Source organism: Larus michahellis, chromosome Z (genome assembly GCF_964199755.1).
Source record: "Larus michahellis chromosome Z, bLarMic1.1, whole genome shotgun sequence".
NCBI classification, from domain to species: Eukaryota; Metazoa; Chordata; class Aves; order Charadriiformes; family Laridae; genus Larus; species Larus michahellis.
In genome coordinates this window covers 37,183,585-37,204,234 of record NC_133930.1, presented here as the reverse complement: position 1 = coordinate 37,204,234, position 20,650 = coordinate 37,183,585, and the positions used below count along the sequence as shown (strand labels likewise).

The 20,650-nt window shown below is 40.9% G+C and overlaps 1 protein-coding gene across 6 annotated transcripts in view; it reads left to right on the top strand.

Annotated features, from left to right (window-relative positions):
* SLC24A2 (solute carrier family 24 member 2) overlaps positions 1-18,436 on the top strand; it is a 108,054-nt gene extending 89,618 nt beyond the window's left edge. For all 6 annotated transcript variants that reach the window (XM_074570172.1, XM_074570169.1, XM_074570170.1 and 3 more), the window contains 4 exons: positions 7,886-8,014; positions 13,980-14,069; positions 14,517-14,683; positions 16,751-18,436. In XM_074570172.1, the coding sequence (XP_074426273.1) occupies positions 7,886-8,014; positions 13,980-14,069; positions 14,517-14,683; positions 16,751-17,000 (636 nt within the window). In that variant the 3' untranslated portion in view covers positions 17,001-18,436. The remainder of the gene's footprint in view (positions 1-7,885; positions 8,015-13,979; positions 14,070-14,516; positions 14,684-16,750) is intronic.
* The last annotated feature ends 2,214 nt before the right edge of the window (positions 18,437-20,650 follow it).

The following is a 20,650-nucleotide window of genomic DNA, read 5'->3' as shown; positions in this document are numbered from 1 at the left end:
CTCAATTCTGAAAATCAGTACTTACCTCTGAGACAGGTAACATTTTGAGACATCATAATTTTTTCTTGATTCACTCATTGTGAGAAGTTAGGCTGTAAAGAGCTCTTTGCTTTCAAGAAAAAGAAAAAAGCTCAGCTGTCTTTTGCAGCACTATCAGGCAAAGAAGAAATTGCCTTTTTATAGGTCGTACAATATCTATACTTTAGCATAAACAAATTGAACTGCAAATAGTTCCTGTCTGCAGTTTCCTTTCTTCTGGAGTCCTAATGCTAATTCTGTATTGATTAATGGTACCAGAAGTCAAAATGCTCAAAAAATGTACAAGCATGAGAATGCATAGCTCAGCTCTTCAGTTTAGTTGGGCTAACAGAATAATCCTCGGAATGTAATATTTATAAATCATATCCTATAGCTGTTATACAATACAGACTAGTTGTTAAATAATGGCAGATTCAGTATTTCAGATAAGTTTGAGGTGGTTCATTGTACTTGTTCTCTATTTTGTCCTAGTGTCAGGAAAAAAGTATAAAAATGCGGTTTAATGTTGTGCCAGAAAAGCAACTGTTTTCCCTAGGATAATATGAGCATAAGCATCCATGGAGACAATGATTTTCTGATGTTTGCTAGAAGCAGTGACTACATTGTGCCTTTGGCAGATGGAGTTTGCTATAAACTGTTGTTTATAAACAAAATAGTTATTGATGAAATGTCACCATATGTTTGTATTGTTTATATAACATGAAACTCACCGTCGTTTCCTGTTTGGAAAAATTTTCTTAGGAGATTGGGAAAAGTTGTCAGACCAGTCCTGAGCAAACCAGTAAGAGATCTCTTCTGTGGCATTACAGACAAGTATTAGATAGATGTTCTTGGATGAAGAACTTGTGAAAGATGGAGCGTCCGGAGATTTGGTACCTTTTTTGTTGTTTGTAATGAGTTACATAGAAGAAGAATTGAAGTAGCAAGAATAGGGTTATGAATATACATAGATTGTTTTAAAAGCAAAGAATATTTGTTAGAGATGTGTAAAAGAGAACACGAAGCAAAACAACACTTCTAATCTTTCCTTTCTTGAAAACAGGCAATCATAACTGTATTTTTTGTAGTTTAAAGATGCACCTTATTAACCCTGGTAGAATATGCAAAGGGAGCATTTTCCTATTAGAATTAATTAGGTTATCATTATTGATTAATATGTGCTAGGGTGCCACGTCCATCCCATCTAGGCATGAGTATGCATATGATATTCAGCACTGCACATGTGTATGTAACAAAAAAGACAGTCCCAAGCACAAGCACAAAAAAATGAGGATACGCTGCCTAAAAAGTGGAAAGAATTACGACAGCTAATGAGAATTTCATAGAAACACATTAATGACTATTATATATGAAAATCTAACGCAGTTTATGTCTAAACCTTTAATGACTGGATAAGGGATCAGGAGCACAAGCAGTGTTCTCCTCTGTCCTTCTAGTTGCAGGCAATGATGAGGGAAGAAACAGGAAGACCCAGCAAATCAATAACTGGCTCTGAGACTGGTGTCACCGGCAGAATTTTAGGTTTTTTGATCATCAGTTGTTCTACATGACACCAGGCCTGCTGGCGACAGACTGGGTACAGCTGTCTCAAAACAGGAAAAGGATCTTTGTGCAGGGGTTACCAGGGCTCATTGAAAAAGCTCTAAACTAGATTTGAAGGGGGGAAGGGGTAAAACCAGAGATAAGCAGGGGGGGGGCATGCCCGTTTGAGGAATGGTGTACTAGCAAGGTCCTTCAGTCTGCTCCACGATGTGCGGAGTACACTGGAGCACACTGGAAACGTCCCTGTACTAATGCACACAGCACCTTAGCCATCTCAGTGGAGGTAGGGGATGGAGATCCACACAGCAGCAAAAACAATTGTCCATGCATTAAAAACACGGAAGTGCCAGAAAACAGTCACATAGAAGTCCTAATTAGGACTTCTCCCCCAGAAAATGTGGCAGGATCAAATAGCCCAACTGAAGTGCATCTACACCAATGCATGCAGCACGAGCAACAAACAGGAAGAGCTGCAAACCATTGTGCAGCTGGAAAACTAGGGTGTAATTGCAATCCTGTAAACACGGTGGGATGACTCACACAACTGGAGTGCTGCAATGGATGGCTATAAGCTCTTCAGAAGGGATAGGCAAGGCAGACAAGACAGCGGGGTAGCCCTGTATTTTAGGGAGTGTTTTGACTGTCTAGAGCTTGATGATGATGATGAAAGGGTCGAGTATTTATGGGTAAGAATCAAGGGAAAAGCCAATAAGGCAGAGATCATGGTGGGAGTCTGTTTTAGACGACACAACCCGGATGAAGAGACAAATAAAATATTCCATAAGCAGCTGGCAGAAGTCTCGTGATTGCTAAGCCTTGTTCCAGGTCCTGCTTGACTAACCTGATCTCCTTCTATAACAAGGTGACCCGCTTAGTGGATGAAGGGAAGGCTGCAGATGTTGTCTACCTAGACTTTAGTAAAGCTTTTGACACCATTTCCCACAGCATTCTCCTGGAGAAACTGAACGGTCATGGCTTGGATGGGCATATGCTTCACTGGGTAAAAAAAAAAATGGCTAGCTGTCTGGGCCCAAAAAACTGTGGTAAATGGAGTTAGATACAGTTGGTGGCCACTCACAACTGGTGTTCCCCAGGGCTCAGTACTGTGACCGGTTCTGTTTAATATCTTGACCAACTGTTCAGACAAGGGGGTCAAGCACATTCTCAGTAAGTTTGCAGATGACACCAAGTTGAGTGGGAGTGTTGATCTGCTTGTGGGTAGCAAGGCTCTAGAGAGGGATCTGGAGAGGCTGGATTGATGGGCCAAGGCTAATGGTATGAGGTTCAACAAGGCGAAGTGCTGGGTCCTGCACTTGGGTCACAACAACCCCATGCAGTGCTACAGGCTTGGGGAAGAGTGGCTGGAGAGCTGCCCAGAGGAAAAGGACCTGGGAGTATTGGTTGAGAGACAGCTGAATATGAGCCTGCAGTGTGCCCAGGTGGCGAAAAAGGCCAACAGCATCCTGGCCTGTATCAGAAACAGGATGGCAAGGAGGACTAGGGAAGTGATCATCCCGCTGTACTCAGCACTGGTGAGACCCCAGCTCGAGTACTGTGTTCAGTTTTGGGCCCCTCACTCCAAGAAAGACATTAAGGTGCTGGAGAGAGTCCAAAGAAGACAGAAAAGCTGGTGAGGGGTCTAGAGAACAAGTCCTATGAGGAGTGGCTGAGAGAACTGGGATTGTTTACCCTGGAGAAGAGGAGGCTAAGGGGAGACCTTATTGCTCTCTACAACTACCTGAAAGGAGGTTGTAGAGAGTTGGAGGTTGGTCTCTTTTTCCAAGTAACAGGCAACAGGACAAGAGGAAATGGCCTCAAGTTATGCCAGGGGAGGTTTAGGTTGCATATTAGGAAAAAATTCTTCACTGAAAGGGTTATCAAGCATCGGAACAGGCTGCCCAGGGAAGTGGTTTGGTCACTATCCCTGAGTGTTTAAAAGACAAGTAGACATGGCGCTTAGGGACCTGGTTTAGTGGTGGATTTGGCAGTGTTAGGTTTACGGTTGGACTCAATGGTCTTAAGGGTCTTTTCTAACCTAAATGATCCTATGAATTTGTGGAAGATGAAAAAATTTGCCACATTCCAATACTTCTCCCCCGAACACCCATGTCTGACCATTGCTATAAGCAAGATGCTGGTAGAAATGGGCGTTTGGTCTGACTTAATGTGTCTGTTTCTATCTTCTTAGTCCAGTCAATCTTACCATATTATAGAAAAATGTAGAGATTTTACACTACTTTATCCTCTCTCACCTCCCCCAAATCATTTATTACCTACCAGACATGAACCTTCAAATGCAGCCTGGGAAAAGGTCTTCAGATGATCCTGCTGGTTAAGAAAAAGTGATATTGGTGCCAGTCATTTCTGACAGAAATGGTATTGATGTGTTTAATGACTATCTAGAACACTTAGAATTAATGCTATTTGTAGTAATGTAAGTAAACTGTTCAGTTCTATGTTGATTAGCGTGTTCTGGACAACCCTTTCAGACAAGTTGCCAAAATGGAGTGGGGAATGTAGGAGAACTGTGATTGTCTGTACAGCTTCGGGTTTTACTTGACTGTAGTATGATGTGGTTTTGTGACAGCAGTTAAATTTAGGTTCACATGAAACTTTGCATTGATATTGGATTATCATCAGAGTTCATAATGTCAACTAATGCACCTTTCCCATATGTTCACTCCAGTATCTTTAAAGCTAGTTAGCTACGGAGTCATAGTAGGGAATGAGTTTTGGGGTAGGACTCATTTGAGTATAGATGGTTAGGTAGGTAGTACCACCTGGCCTAGAGAAATGGAGATTTTTGCATAGTGGTGGCAGATATGTCATAAATGAACAGAATATTCTCCATGTCTGATGGACCATGTGGAGGTCAAGTGTGATACCAGAAGGTATCTAAAATGCCACCACTATATCTGTGTTTAGGCAACTGAATTTCAGTGTGTATGTCATGTCATTGTTATGTTTTTCTTCTTAGCATTGCAGGAGAGAATCATACCAAACATTGCAAGTACTGAGTTTTCGTAGTACAGACTAAAATAAATAAAAACTGTAGTTTCATTATTAGTTTCTACAAACTGTGAAAATGCATATTCAGTATGTGTGTTGTAGATAGGCTGGAGCCACAGGTAGTGCACTCAGTCTCAGCCATAAATATGTGCTGAGTCATTTTATATCACTGCAGCTTAGTCCAGAGCATGGCACTCACATTTGCGTGGTTTTATAGCTGCCAGAATTATTTCCCTTTCGTGTCTTCAGCCTCAGTGGATAATTTAGTATTGCTTTGAAATTCATGGCAGCTAGATTTACAGATAGATTGAACTTCCTTACTTCCACTGCATTTGGCTAGGTCAGCGTTTGAAAATCAGATGCTGATCCTAATTTATGAAATAGGAAATGGAGATCCAGCCTGTAGCATCTGTAATGCATCCTGGAGTTAAAATAGTGGGGAAAAGGGTTTTGCCCTACTATAAGCTCACTATAGGCTTGAGTTTGGCCTTACGTTTTGTGGATCGTTGTCTTGGGGAGGGAGATGAGGCAATACAACCTGAAGGTGAAAGATCTCAGAGAGATGGATGAAGGTTTCTCAGGAAACAGGTGGCAATCTCCATATGTAATTCTTTGTGGTCCTTTGCTACAGCCACTTCTGTTGCCTCTGCACTCGTGCTAGCCCAATGCCGTTTGGCACAGGCGTGAGACCAGAATGAGGTCTGGTGTTCAAGTATGCTGTGTACTGGTACAGTACTGCATGAACCAACTTAGGTATTAATTTCCGTACATTTTGCAGACTCATGTCTAAACTCAGACTAATGTAAAGCTTTTGTTGTGATTAAATACAGTTGTTAATCATGGCTAATCTCTAAAGATGGCAATTCAGGAAGTACTTTGTCACTCTGCTGTTTATGAAGCAGACATTTATAGAGCTTTAATCCAGCTGAGTCCACTGCTTGAATTATACACAGGCCACTCAGAAAGAGTTACCTAGGCAACCCTTCAATTGGTCCTTTTGTGCTCAAATTTTACCTCAGTCGTCATATTTCAAAGCTGAGCGTCCATCTTAGATTGATTTTCCCACCCCAACAGCATCTACCAAAATGGAAAAGGAATGGATTTGATTTTTAGGAAGTAGCCCCACAAACTCCTGCACCAGCCCAGTCCCCAAAAGTCAGGCTTCAATAAATTGCAGCAGTGAAGTACAGATCATCTGCCCATTTTTGTGAAGAGCTGAAAGTTAAAGGCAAAAGCTAGCTCAGGAGCCTCCTAGGTACTGCGTGGAGTGTGACAAATCGTGCCTGTGTACATTTTTAAAATCTTTGAATGATTATACCTATTATGACCTGTTGACTTTACTGTGGTCTTACAATCATGCAACTTCGGAGTTTCACAAAGCGTAGAGGTTAACAAAATACTGTCTTCTGTTGACATCAACACGTAACTGTCAGAGTAGCTGCAGGCTGTCAGTGTGTCAAGAGGTAGACAGGGATTTGCTTCCAGTCCGTCGGTGTTGGATGATACAGTCATGATGGAAGAGCCTGAGCTAAGAGTTGGGCTTGCTTCTGTAGGTACTGATCAGTTCAGGTAGATGAGTAGTTGAACAATTCAGGAGTTCATAATAGTGGAATAATTAAGACTGGTTCTTCAATCAAAATTAGCAGTAAGTAGAAAATGTTACGACAATACCAACATATGGTGACCTTTCATCACTAACTGTTTTGCTTAGAAAAAAATAACTGCCATGGTCATTCAAAAGACTGCTACTTATAGCATTATCATGAGGTTTATGTAAGCAATCTTAAGACAGGGCAATAACTGACAAGAAACCTATATTACAAATCTATGGGAAGAGTAACTTGCACACTTCAGAGAGGAATGGATTCTCAATTTTTATCTTTTTGCAAAAGAAGAAAACAGGAACAGTACATGAAGAAGTAGTTGTATTCCTCTCAAACACACACACTTTTCACCAGGTGCTCTTGTTTGGACTTCTTTAGCTTTCACTGAGCTCTCCAGGGATCTTTCCACAGGCTTGACAGGGTTTGCATTACACAAATCTAGGTGAAAGAACGGTTAAGCCATTTTTTCTGTTGTTGTACTCTGTGGTATAAGTTAGATCCGTGTGCAGTTCTGAAGATATTGCCTACCTATGTTAAAAGTCAAAAAGTTGTTTTAATACATACACCCAAAAAGGCTGAATCATGCTCACTTTGCTTTCTTTCTGTGGCAGTCTGAGAGGGCTCCATTTTGTTAGCCCAAGGAAAGACAAGTGTATGGCAGCCAAAAGGTTTTCTGATATGAGAGAAGGTCCCTATACAGCTCCTGTGTAATAGAGATGACAGGTGAACAGCATACACATAAGAGGAGACTAAGAGATTGATGTGAAAATCCGCTACACAAATAGGAGAGGAATGTCTTTCCTTTAGTTTTAGCACCAAGTTGTTAAGAAGAGTGCTGTGTTACGGCTGGTCTAAACACAGGAGGCTCGGGCTGGAGATAAGGAGGAGCATTTTCCCCATGAGGACAGCCCAGAGGTGGCACTGGGGCCCAGGGAGGTTGGACCATCTCCATCCTTGGTGGTTTCGCAACTTGACTGGCCAGAGCCCTGAGCAGCCTGATCTGATTCCCCAGCTGAGCAGTGGAGCTCCCCAAGTCCCTGCCAGCTTGAATTACCCTGTAGTCCTATGAACAATAAAATACACATATATGTGTGTGTGTGTGTGTGTATCTTAAATAGTAACTTTTTAAGTTATTCGCAAGAACTTAAAAAGTTAGATATACATATATATATATATGTTTCTATTTTTAGGCACATGTATGTTTGTGTGTGTAGACACGCACACACACACCTTTCTCTGTCTCTATCTATCATCTCTATCTATCTCTGCTTCTCTCTCTCTCTCTCTCTGTGGCCAGGCCTGATGCAGTCTAGACCAGTTTTGATCCCTGACTAGACTAGCCCACATCCCAGGGGAGAGCCTGTGGGAAGACGTATCAGAGGCACAAGGTTCTCCTTCAGGGAGAAGGCACGACGTTGCTCCGTGCTTCCCAAGGGACCAGCATCACTCTCAGCATAGCTGCAAAAGGACATCCTCAGGCAGTCTGTGCTGCAGGGATACCTCACAGTCTGGCCAAAATCTTTTTACTGTGTCCTAGCTAATGTTGTTAGGTAGGTGTGGTGTTAACGCAATGTTTTCAGACCCCGTGGGTTCTCACTGAAACACAGCACAGTCCTCAGGACTCCTTTTTAAGGAATTCCTAACCTCATTCTTCCACTTCAGTGTTCTGCTCACTGCGTCTTTCCTTACAGAATGAAGAGGATGAGGACCAGCCTCTCAGCCTGGCCTGGCCTGACACCCCACGCAAGCAGCTCACCTACCTTCTTGTGTTACCCATTGTTTTTCCACTGTGGGCTTCCCTCCCGGATGTCAGAAAACCTGTAAGTAATTGTTGTTGTAAGTCGGTGTGTTCTACACAACAGCGTGGTTCTCTAGCTAAATGCCAAAGAGGGACTGTAGTGGATCAGTAGAGCTAATGATTTTTTTAATAGTTTCTTCTTTGAAGAAGAGGTCACAGCATCAGTCTTAAAATCTTCAAATGAGTGCTCACGGGGAAGTAGGTGGTAATAGCTCTATAAAGATTGCCTTCCATATTCACTAATATTTTATGACACAAAGTGAAAGCTCCTAAAACTTCTCTGGGGCCTTCACATCTGCATTTCTAGCTCCCCACTGAGTATCACATAGGTGCTGAGGAATTCTGTCTATCTGCAGTGCCCTAGAGGGTACGACTGGGAAGATTTTAGACTAAGTTTTCTCTGTAGTTCAAAAATAGTGATACACATTTTTCGTAAATGCATGTTCTACAAGACCTTTGTCTTCTACTCGTCATTTTTTAATTTTCATACTAGAACAAGATCGATAGCTCCTTCCGTGTGTAAAATACTTGCTAGTTTTGTCCCAAACACAGCTTGAAGTCATGTAAGACTAATTATTAATACAAATGACTTATTGTGAGAAGTTACCAAGTCTTACCACTTTTATATTCACATATACAAATAGACCTGACTAGGGAGGCTCATGGAAATGAAAAGAAAAAAAAGTCAAGAGCTGAAAAAATCCTTTAGTAGTGTTCTAATCTCTTTTCCTTTCTGGATCAAAAATAGATTTAAAACTGCTGCAAGAGAGGGATGCACAGTTTAGAAGGTTATGAATCAACACCCTGAATTCTTTTTTCCTCCTCATACACACTGAGAAATTTTCCCAACCCACACACTGAAAAGCTGCAATTCAGTGCAAGAAACAAGCTAAAATAAGACCTCTGATTTGTTTTTAGATAAAGGTTTCTCAAAGGATACAAACTGGCATTTTCCCTTCCAATCTTTAAGGTTTCTTTTCTTAAAGTTTTCAAACAACTCTGGTAAATGCTTTTTGTTTGTCAACACAGAGAGCATACTATATGAGTTTCAAGATTGTTTATTTCTGTATATATGCCCTCCTTTTATCATTCAAAACCATCCCTGTAATTTTTTTCACGATTTGGCCCAAAATGAGCAAGTACTGCTAAGAACTAAGACTGCATTATTTTGAATTTTCAAAATTTGAAGATTTTGAAAGATAAGGATACATCAATAGACATGTAGCCTTATCCAATATTCTGTATTGTACAAATGATAACAGTTTTAACAATAATGGGCTTGGAAAGCAAATAAGTTGTGTGCAACTGTGTGACGCGTCTGATTATTAACACTCACAATGTTCACAACAGAACTCAAGTGCTGACATCCTACAGCTAAAATATCCTGCTGTAACGCAAAAGATAAGCACAGTTGTATATGCCAGGTATGTCAATGGGCGTTTTAAAATTTCATTCACTGAAAGGAGTAGCTTTTTATACAGAACTAAAAGAAACGTAGTTTGTAATTACATATAGTAATAACAGAAGAGGTAACAGGCTGTATCAGCATGACAAGCTGCTTACTTTGAACATCGCTGTCAAAGAATTAACCAGATGGTTGCATAAACTGTCTAACTTTTCAAGGACACTTCGTTAGTGTTTGTCTCAAAAATATTCTCACTTAGGCCTGCATGCAAACCCCACTATTCCCTTCCTAACAAAAAAAAAAAAAACAAAACCCCAAACAGTATTACAGCTCAGCAGATGCATCAGAAAACAACTTTCCATGAAATCTGGTGGCAAAAGTTAAAACAAACCCAAAATAATACTTAAATAGATTTTGTAGGTAGGCCTACTGTGAGGAGCTTGATGTGCAAGTGTGGTAATTTTAGTCAGAAACCCAAATTCTGCCTCAGGATGCTCAGATTAGCGTGTGGATACATAAAATGAACACTTGTGTGCTATATACTGATTTGTGAGACCATATGGAGCCTTTGACAACCTCTGTGGGTGTCCACTTCTCAAAAATGAGTTCTCCTTTCCTCGTAGAGTCTCTTTTCTAAAGTATATTTTATCTCCACGTAATGGAGACGGTTTGACTGCATTTACTTGTATTATACCAAGCTATATTTAGCTCCATGAGACCCAGAAGCTCTGGAAAAATTAATTCATATACAAGGTCTCTAGTTATAAAGTTAGCAAAATCCTTGCTGCCTTATTATGCTCTGGTGTACATATACAGATTTTTATATACTTAGAGTAGATTATGCCTTAGTTCAACTCTCAGGTGACTCAATAGCTGACATATTTTAATGGGTGTTTAGTTCCATAATAATACCTGTTCACATTAAGCCAATATATGTTAAAATCTTTACTATAGCATCAATAATGTTGCTGGCAGTACACCAGAGGTAGGTGTGCCCTTGGGGAATTTTGTACCTGACTTTTTGTGCAGCTGTTTTGAACACTAATGGGTATTTTTCCTCTACTAATAGCTTATTTCCCCAGCGGCTCTGTAAAGGCCACAAATGTAACTGTCCACGTCCTGCAGTAAGGGATATTGAAAGGAAAATGACATGATCAAGGTGGCCCAGTGGGTCAGTGGCAGATATTGAATACCATCTCTTTTGTTATAGCCATACTGCACTGTCCATGCCTTTGTGTTGCAGGCCAGAAAAATGGCTACCGGGGCCTGCTGTCACTGGACCCATATGGGGCAGTTTGTTTTCTCTTTGCAAATTTCCATTGCTAGCAAAGAGGTACAACTTACATGAACTCTTATTGTCATACAGAGATGCACTGTTACCAAGGGGACAAGGACAAGATGTTCCTGCACAGATCCAGTTACAGGAGCAGGTTCTGAGTAATCGGATTTAAGCACTGTCGAAGGAAAATCAAAGCTTGCAATGCAGATAAATTTATGTATGAGACAAACATATGATTCATTCAGGTTAAAGGTAAAGCAAAGGTGTTGGTAATAATACTGGCTAAAATTAAGACAGTTACTTTGCAAATTATTAAGCACTCACTATATTTCAGGATCAGGCTCTTAGAAGAAAAACCTTCATACGCTCTTGCTACTTAAAGTCCTGTTTTTCAGATCCTGGCGTGAAATCGATACAGAAATGTACCAAGAAAAATGACCTTAAGATTGCTGGTAGGCAGGAACAGTACCAATGCAACCAATCTACAGTGAAACTACAAAATTCTTTCTCTTTTGTTAAAAGAAAATAGCATATGAACTGAATGAGCCATGGCTTTTCTCATTTGTCTGTTACCATGACCACAACAGAACCAACTGGTAATAAACTGGGCTCCCTGTCTTTCCAAGGCAACCATCACAACAGCTACCAGAAAAGGTGGAGAGAAGTATTGCTGTCTGCTGTCTCTGACTAATTCTTCTAGGAAAATGCTTGGAATTGGCAGCTATCTGTATTTCCAAGAGCTAGGGAGTTGCAATGAGATAAATCTCAAAAGAATGCTGTCATTAGTTACAAAATAAGCATGATTGTTATTATAGTCTGGAAATAAAACGCAGCATCCAAAAAAGAATCAGCCCTCTTATTACTGCTTTTTAAAAATTTCATCTATATGCAAATTATATATGGCTTATAGCAAATTATATATAGCATCTGTGGAGTCCGTTCTTGATTTCATCACCTGTAATATGTACAAGCTTTAAATTTTGCCCTTTTTGAGGTTAAATGTTCCCCCTTTTAAAATAGGTAATTAAACTGTTAAGCCTATTAAAGTACTCTTAGTCTTGAACTGCTGCTTATCAGTTAATTTTACTGGAGAGGATTTGCTAAAACAGGCTAGGAACACACATGCTGAGAAGTTACTGACTTGTAATTCTTAGCCATCCGAATTCTGTGGGTGTCTGACTCAGATAGGCAATGTCTCGTTATTTTGCAAGAACCATTTGGTATATATAATGTCACTGACAGAGAGCTATTACTGGCCGCTATGGCTCTTGCTGTTTTAGTTGTGCGTAAGCCAATCTATGCTTACATCTTGAGTGCCGTGTAGTGATTATTCAAATTGCATTGCTATGGGGTGCTCTGTGTAGATTTTGTGACCAGCTGCAACAAGCTTATCACTTCATCATCTCATTCACCATATGTGTTGCCAGAAAATCCCAGTTTTTACAAGGAAAACAAAAAAATGTTGAAAGTTGAAAGAGTTGTCTACTAAGAATGGTGAAAAAGGAGTCCTAGCTATTTAGTTTTAAAAAAAGGAAATCACTGTTTATCTCTTCCGGACTCAATTCTGCTCCCACTGGTGTTGAATCACTATTTTAACAGTAATCTTTGTGTTCCTTTCAATTTGTGTTCCTTTTCAAACTAAGGTCTTCTATCCCCCAGTGCATGTAAAGTTTTGATTTTGAAATTAAAAGCCCATCTGAGTCGGTTTAAACATCAGATTTTCTGATTTGATAAAAAATTAGAACTCTGTTTTGAAGAAGTAACTCTGTTTGCTTGGTAAAGATTTAAAAGCAGGTAAGAAGCAGATCAACCAAAGTACCTCGGGCAGTTCTAGAAACAGTGCTTGTGACAGGAACAGAAACACCTGCAAACTCCCTAAAAAAAGAGGGCTTTATGGTGGCTTGAGGAAGCTGAGTTGGCAAAATCAAATTAGTGTTTTCCCTCCAAAAGTTGTGCTCAGGGAAAGCCTTGCAGTCCTGTGAACTCCCACAGCACCTAGGAATGACCCACAGGACAATGAGTCTTCTGGTGGGGCAGGGGCACGTCCTGCAGGAGAGGGATACAGGGAAGGTGTGCTGCCCAGAAATTCTGAAGGCCCCTGCCGAGGAAAAGTGGAAGTGGAGTTAGCGAGGACTTAACAGGAAAAGATAGTCCAGGATTGAGCAGCTGCTGGAACAGGTATTCGAAGTGATACAACTTAGTTCCACAAGCAGTCTTACTGGTTATGCATGAAAATTTGTAGCACTCCGGTTAGTGGCACATCAGGAGTCCTCTGGGGTGAGGATCTGTGTTCAGAAGGTCGATGCCCATAATGTGTTTTTATTCAACACCGGTAGCATTTATTCACAGTACAGATTTCATTTTAAACACTAATTTGATTTAGACAGTGATTGCCTGGTACAGTACTGCAGTCATGTTTCCTTCCTTTAGTGGTTAACTTGAACTCTTTTTGTTGCATAGATCTAGATAGCCAGTAGGAAACATGGATGATGCAAAAGACTGCAAAGACTAGAAACTAAAATAGATCATTAGTCTTAATATAACCCTTTCATTGGCCGCAAGAACACTATCTATTCAAAGTTTGGCATTAGTAAGGGAGACACTGGTAATGAAAATGAAGTTACTTTGGTGTTATATAGATCTTTTAATTAATTGAAGGGCCTCAGAGTGTGTTTTACATGTTTTTATAACAAACTCCTCTACAAAACAAAGCATGGGAAATATGTGTTCAATGTGCCTTCTGTTCTAATTGAGACAGTGGATTGTTTTCACACGATAAGTAAATGCTCTGATGAATTTTAGATGTCTAGTTTTTTTAGCTCTGTCATATGGCGGCCTTTGTATACTGAATGTGAAAAGTGTTGCACAAAGTTATTGTATGAACGAAAGTCATGGGTACCTGTTGTAGCAATTTGAAAACATTCTGAATAAGCGTGAAGTTATTAATAAATTTTTAAGTCAAACTACCATTCAACTAATCACATATGCAAACTGCAGTATAGCAGAATATGATGCAAATGACAACCCAAACCTTGCCATTCTTCATACAAGTTGTTAGGAGGTGTTATTTTACAACTGAAGCAGCTGGAAGAATGAGGCGTAGGTAAGTATATACCAATGTAGGGAGTCAGTTTCTTAGCATTCTTGACATTTATTTTGGTCATCTGATAATGACCAGAGCAGTTGGTCGGAACAAGCGATGAGAAAAAATGAGAGGCCGCTCTCATTTTGAGAAGCAATTAAGAGTACAGCACATCAGCCGTCAACACAGGTTTTCACTGTTTCTTTTTGTTTCTGTTTCAGAGGTCAAGAAAATTCTTTCCTATCACGTTTTTTGGCTCTATCACCTGGATTGCATTTTTTTCTTACTTAATGGTCTGGTGGGCACATCAGGTAAGGAGGTGATACCGGTACAAAATGCAAGCCCTGCTTTGTGTTTTGCACTGTGAGAAATCATTTAGAATTGGAGCCCATCATCTATGTCATGCTGAGTAGTGCTTTATTTTAGGAGTTGCAACCATGAAGGAAGTAAATCACTACTCAGCAAATGAAAAGTAGTTCAGAGAGCTGCGGTTGTCCTGACCACAGGACTTGATCATTCTGGTAACATCAGAGCCATCAGCAGCCGTTTGTCGATACCTACTAGTTCTATTTGACAACCTTATCTTTCTCCTGAAACGTGTGGAAATCTGTGAAAATAAGTAATTCTCCAATCTTGTCTGTATTCTCCAAGCTAGTCAGCAAGCTCCAGGGTAGTAGTCCTGGTTAAACAGATTTACAGCAGAAAGCATTTCTTCACCGCGAGATGTTTTTTTGCTGTTTTTGCTTAAACCCTTTTAGGTTGGAGAGACCATTGGTATTAGTGAAGAAATCATGGGATTGACTATTCTTGCTGCTGGCACATCCATTCCTGACCTTATTACCAGTGTTATTGTAGCACGCAAAGGTCTGGGGGACATGGCTGTATCCAGTTCTGTTGGAAGCAACATATTTGACATCACAGTGGGGTAAGTCCTGCAGCAAGAAAAGTGTGTCTGTTTTAACAAGTCTTTTGTTCTTAGCGTGTTGCTGTGGTTTTGCCAAGGTGTTACTTACAACAGTTTTCTGCCACTGAGGCTTAAAAAGGAGAGTGATGCAAATAGGCAACGGATGTTACTATTTCAAGTGCTCAGAAGTTTATAGACTTTGCATGACAGAACTTTTACAAATTTGTTGCCTAATTTTCTCTCTGATACATTGCAGAGCTGCCTAGGCAAGTGAATTGCACTTCAAAAAGTATGCAAGAGCATTGTTCCAAGCAGGAATTTCTGAAGCTGTTTATAATTTTGTCAGGTTGCTGTTGTTTGCTTGTGATACCACTTTCTGTGCTTATACTAGAGCTTTCTTTATAATGATCGAAAACAATTCATTGCCTCTGCAGTATGCACTATGTTTGCTGTATTAAAAACAGAATGTCATTGTCCTGTGTAGCTCATTTAGGCTGTTGTTGACCTGTGATTTTTTTATATACCTGGCAAGTCCCAAGTTACAAACCAATTCTCTGTTAACACAAAGGACCCTTTGTGTAGCTCTGACAACGTGAAGCAACATCAGATTGTGCAGAAATGTGCTATTTACACTTTACTGATTCATGGCAGCTCTAGGATAATGATGCATGACCTGCAGTTGGAATTCAAATTCCTTTTTGACCTTTTGAGACCAAGCTAGATCAGGTCCTGAAATGTTGTAAACTATGCCTCATCATTTCAAAAATGTGCAGGAAATACACAAATAAACTCTGTCTTTATTTCCATGTTCCCATCTTCAACACAGGACAGAAGCACTGAGAATCGTGTCCATACTCTCAGTTTATCCATCTTCCATTGTTTTGTTGCTGTCACACATGCAGAAGAACAGGTTTAGTCATAGTCGTAGTCCCAAACAGACTAGTCATAGAACAGATCATGATTTTTGCTGATAAAAATATACCAGCAACTGCACAGGTACAAAAAGGGATCCTGAAGTTAGAGTGGATAGGAAATGGCTTTTTACTCCGTCTGTTAGCTAATGGCAGTACCTTTGGACACAGCAGAAAAACTGAGCCACTTTTTTCTATTAATCCAGAAGCATGAAGTGCTTGAAATAATGTCTATAAGCAGCAGACCTGCAAAGTGTATGAAAACATTGTTCACTACCGTGTGCTTCAACTTAGAGCACGTAGGGTGCATTACAAAACTTAATGCTTTCTTACTTTTCTTAAAATTTTTAGTCTTCCTGCCAGTGGAAATGTTGTTGTTCTGTACCAGTCTGCTAGACCTGGTATGCTTGCAACAGAAATGGCACAGTTGAGCTGTAGGCTGGTGTAGTTAGCACCGGGGCTGTAATAAATTATTCTCTCTTGAGCTGCTTATTCAAAGTTTGAATGTTGTGAGCTTCTGACAGCTCTCTTCATGCTTTCTAAGCCTGCTAAGCTCCAATCAGTGGCTTAAATATTTATTTCAGCTTGACATCTTCCAGAGGGATGTTGCCTCATTCTGTGGCATCAGAGATGAGAAATGCAATGGCAGCAAATACAGAAATAGAAATTAAGCTGGAGTTCAGTTGAAGTTCACATTTTAACACAAGTTTATACAGTAAATGTGGATCAAGACTTTTAAGGGCCAAATTCTGGGGACAGTGTTTTGCAGAGTGCTGGTTCTTTATGGCAAGGTCATGTCTGTATGTGACCCACCCTCCTGCCATGCGGGCTCTTGGAAGGAGGGTGGAAGTAGATTCTTCCGCAGATGGTCTGGAATCCAGAAACAAATGAAAGGCATCTTCCTGCTCACAGACAGGTTGCCAGGTGAACTTTCAGCCAAGGGAAATACAATTCACCAATGTAACTAGTAGAAGAGTGGGGAGCCATGTGTTCTCCCCAAGAACCACGAGCAAGCTGACAAATTAGATTTGTGTACATATTAGAAGTGTTGAAAGTCTTCCTGCTTCACTTTGTGCAGGAAGCTTCTGGTTGCATTTTGAAGTGCCTCCAGAAACTTTCTAGTGTCCCTTTCTGCACCTCTGCAACGTTTCAAATTTATTTTTCTGTTTTTTGACAGCCTTCCTCTTCCGTGGCTCCTCTATGCTGTGATTAACAGCTTTGCCCCTGTGACAGTCAGCAGCAATGGTCTGTTCTGTGCGATTGTCCTGCTCTTCATCATGCTGCTCTTTGTCATCCTCTCCATCGCTTTCTGCAAGTGGAGGATGAATAAAATCCTGGGCTTTCTCATGTTTGGGCTCTATTTTGTGTTCCTGATTGTCAGTGTCCTCCTAGAGGACAAAGTGATCCAGTGTCCTGTCTCCATCTAGTGGAAAGTGCTGTTTCTCGAGGAAAAAAAAAAACAAACAAAACCCACACACAACAAAACATATATATTTATTTAAAAAAAAAAATTACCAAAATGAAACAGCAAAAAACCACAACGGAAGGCTTCTGTGAGAATAACCCTTGGATTTGTAAATTCCCTCTCCATCAATTTTGAAAGAGAGAAAGAAAGAAAGAAAAGGATACAAAGGGTGGATCTCAGAGCTGAAGAATGACTGCTGCGGGACAGTGCGGTCACACGTGAAGGGCTGGGTCCAGCTGCGCTGAGGTTTTCTTCGTCGCCGCTCAGTACCGGGGATGCGGACGCAAGGAAATGGTGAGAGCTGCTGCTTCTCCTATGCCCATGGTACAAACCTACAGACTTCTCATCCTCTGTACTAGTATACACAGACACACTGCGCACTCAGTTCTTACAGCTCTCGTCTTCTAAGGGGAATGCTAAGATTAACTTTGTGGAGGCACCACCCCCCACACCCCCCGGTATGGGATTTTTCTGATAATCTGAAACTCCCGAGAGGAAAGCATACACCGAGTGCATGAGTCACAGACAGGGAAGAGCTTGCAGATCGCTTCATGTAAGTGGATTTATACGATGTGATTTCAGCAAAGCCGGGGAATTCATCAGTGGTTTGATCCTCTGCATCACAGGTCTGTAAAGGCAATCAGCAGGATGTTAATGGTGGTTTATTACGTCTTGCAAAAAACTATTCAGATTCAGGAAACTCTGGCTCTGGTGATGAAGGGGCCACACTGCCTGGCCATTTTGTGACTGGGGCAGATTTTCATTGCATTCACATGCAAAGTCCAGAATGGGGATACTCTTTTCTTCTCTAATAGCAACACAGCATGCAGAGAGATCATAAAACTACTATGTGAACACACCATTTTTTCTAATGCAGCAATACGAACAACAGTACCAATGGCTTTCAGATGTTGTTACCATTACGAGTTTGCCTTTTCATGCCAGAAGAAAAAGGCTGATTTGCTTATGCATAGTATTTCATACAGAAAATAGAAGTAGTTGTAAAGTGGCAGCCTAATTGCTGAAGTGGATATGTGTTTTACAGGCTGTCTTTCATTATTACTTGGAGTGTAAGGACCTTCACAGCTACATATAGCCATTGCTGGAAGAGATCCCCAGCTGCTGTACAGAGCTGGGGCAGTTCATATTTCCTCTTATAAATCTTGAAACTAGGTAGGAGAAACTAACAATTTAAATATAGTGGAGCTGCAGGAAAACTTTCATGACAATTTTTCAGTATTGCTGGAAGTGTGAAATGTCTAAACAAGGCCAGGAAGGAGTGACAATGCAATATTCTTTTACTGAAATCCTGAGAGAAGGAGAAGGTCCAAACCTAGAACAAAAAAAATGAGGGAGAAAGCAACCAAGTGTTTGTCTTTCCTGTAGTTTGGATGATTTAAAAAAAAAAATAAAATTGGAGGACTGGAATGGATGTTAAGAAAGTATTTCAGATAATTGTCGTTTGCTTGTTGAAGTCTTTTGTGCAGTTCGAGTTCATGAAATCTCAGCACATTTCTGTGACCTGTTTCAGCATTATTTTGTATTCATATTGTGCTCACAATGGCAATGCCATGCTCACAGCTGTGTAACAGAAGGCTCAGCACATTTTGTCTTGTCTGTTTTTCTGTGTTCCGTGCTGTTTGCTTCTCACTCATCCCCTTTGTCCTTTACTGTTTTCCTGTTATATGTGTTTGTATATAACAGTATCCGGTTAGAAAGTAAGGACTTGACAGAAAACAATGGTAGAGAAAACAGTAAAAAATACACATTATAAATTACTAAAATGTTAATATTATGTGATATCATGAAGAAAAAAGTGAGATACTAATGAACAAAAGCAAGAAAACTAGACGTTACAATGTCTGCTATTGTCTTGTCCTAAGATATTAAGTCTTAGCTACATTCAGAATCACTATTTGATCTTAACCGTACATTTGCAACACCTCTTGCTTCTTAGTGCTTTGTAGTGTGAGCTTCTCTCATTGTGAGCAAAAATTTGTCCGTGTATCTGAGATCCTTCAGTGCTCCAGTCTTAAGACAGTTACCTGTCTTAACAATAGTGCTGCCCACCTTTTAACATTTGTTTCTACGGGTGTACGCGATGGAAAGGTAAGTATATACAAACCTACAGTGCCCTCTACTGACAAGAACGGCGATCTTACAAGAGCAAATCTATAACCCAAACTCTCATTCAAATGAAGCAGGTGCCCTAAAATACAGAGCTGACTCCACAGTATAATCTACCCCAGAGGAGTCACCAAATTCTTTTATTTCTGATGATGGCGCTCAAAACAGGCGATCCTTTCCCAAGTGAGCAGCATAAGACAGAGCGATCCACAGGAGCGTGTGCGGGATCATGATAGGTCTGTGTGTATGGGCATTACAATATACAAAGATGCCAAGATTCGCTGGCCTGGCATTTCAAATCACGAAACCAAGGACGGGCAAGAGCCTGAGCTCTGTTCAGTACATCACTCCTTTTTTGTTTGGTTGGTTTTGGTTTTGTTTTTGGGTTTTTTTTGGGGGGGGCGTTCTTTACATTAATGACTTCGTGACCAGCATGGTGTAACTCCCTCACTGGGAAAGAAAAAGCCTGATCTTGAGAGCTGCAAGGGCGCTGTGCTGTGCTCTGCAAAGTGAGGGCAGCAGCAGAAGCTACTGCCCCACCGAGGGCAGGTAGGGAGAAAAGAGTAACCGATCGAAAGCCCGACGCACTGGGAATATTTCATTCCAAAGCTGGCATCTGGCAACAGCTTGAAGGAAGAATTTTATGTGTAGGGCTAAGGGCTGGTATCCTGTAATGGCATTTGCATAAACATATAACATATCTGACTCATTTCTTTCCTGTATCTGCTTGCCCCTATCAACATATTTATCTTGGAAGGTATTAAAAGTAATATTTCCCCCTCAGGAATGAGACACCTCGCAGCTCCCACTGCCTTGCATGTGCTGGGCAGGTCATTATTCAAACAGCTGAATAACTGTGTGGCCAGTGCGCAGCTCAGCTCCAGATCATCTCTCCAGGTAACAGGAGAGATTTTGGTTGCGTGGTGCTTTCTGTGGCGGCTGGCTGTGAAAGCTGGTTACACTTACCAGGGCAGTTTTCGACATAACTTCTGGGGTAAACTGTTTCAGGATCCTGGCGCGCTGATGTGCCCTTTGATTGTAACGCAACAGCTGTGCTGGCAGAGAAAAGAGAGGAATGGGGTGGAGGGAGAAGCGTGGCCCCTTAAACCATGCAGGAGGAGTTTGAAAATCTTAAACTGAAGTTCTGAGAGAACAGCCCAGAGCTGCTGCAGCCCACTGGCTGGGCATCCATAAGCTGTCCAGGCTCAACACCGGCAAAAATGCACACCGCTTGTTAAGACACTCCTATTTTACAATGTCAGAAAATTTCCCAGCACAGAGTGTTTCTTGTTCTTCGTAACTGTTTCTGTGGGGGATCCATGAACCTTTTTCAACATTGTACACCTAGAAGTCAAAATTAAATTTCTGTTTTCTTCAAAGTTCTGAATAACTTCACTAGGGATCTGGTCCTGCAGACCGCCCAAATTCTACAGCAAGTTGGTCCACGTTGAAGCCTCTTCCACCTACCTGTATGCCTGTACTCAT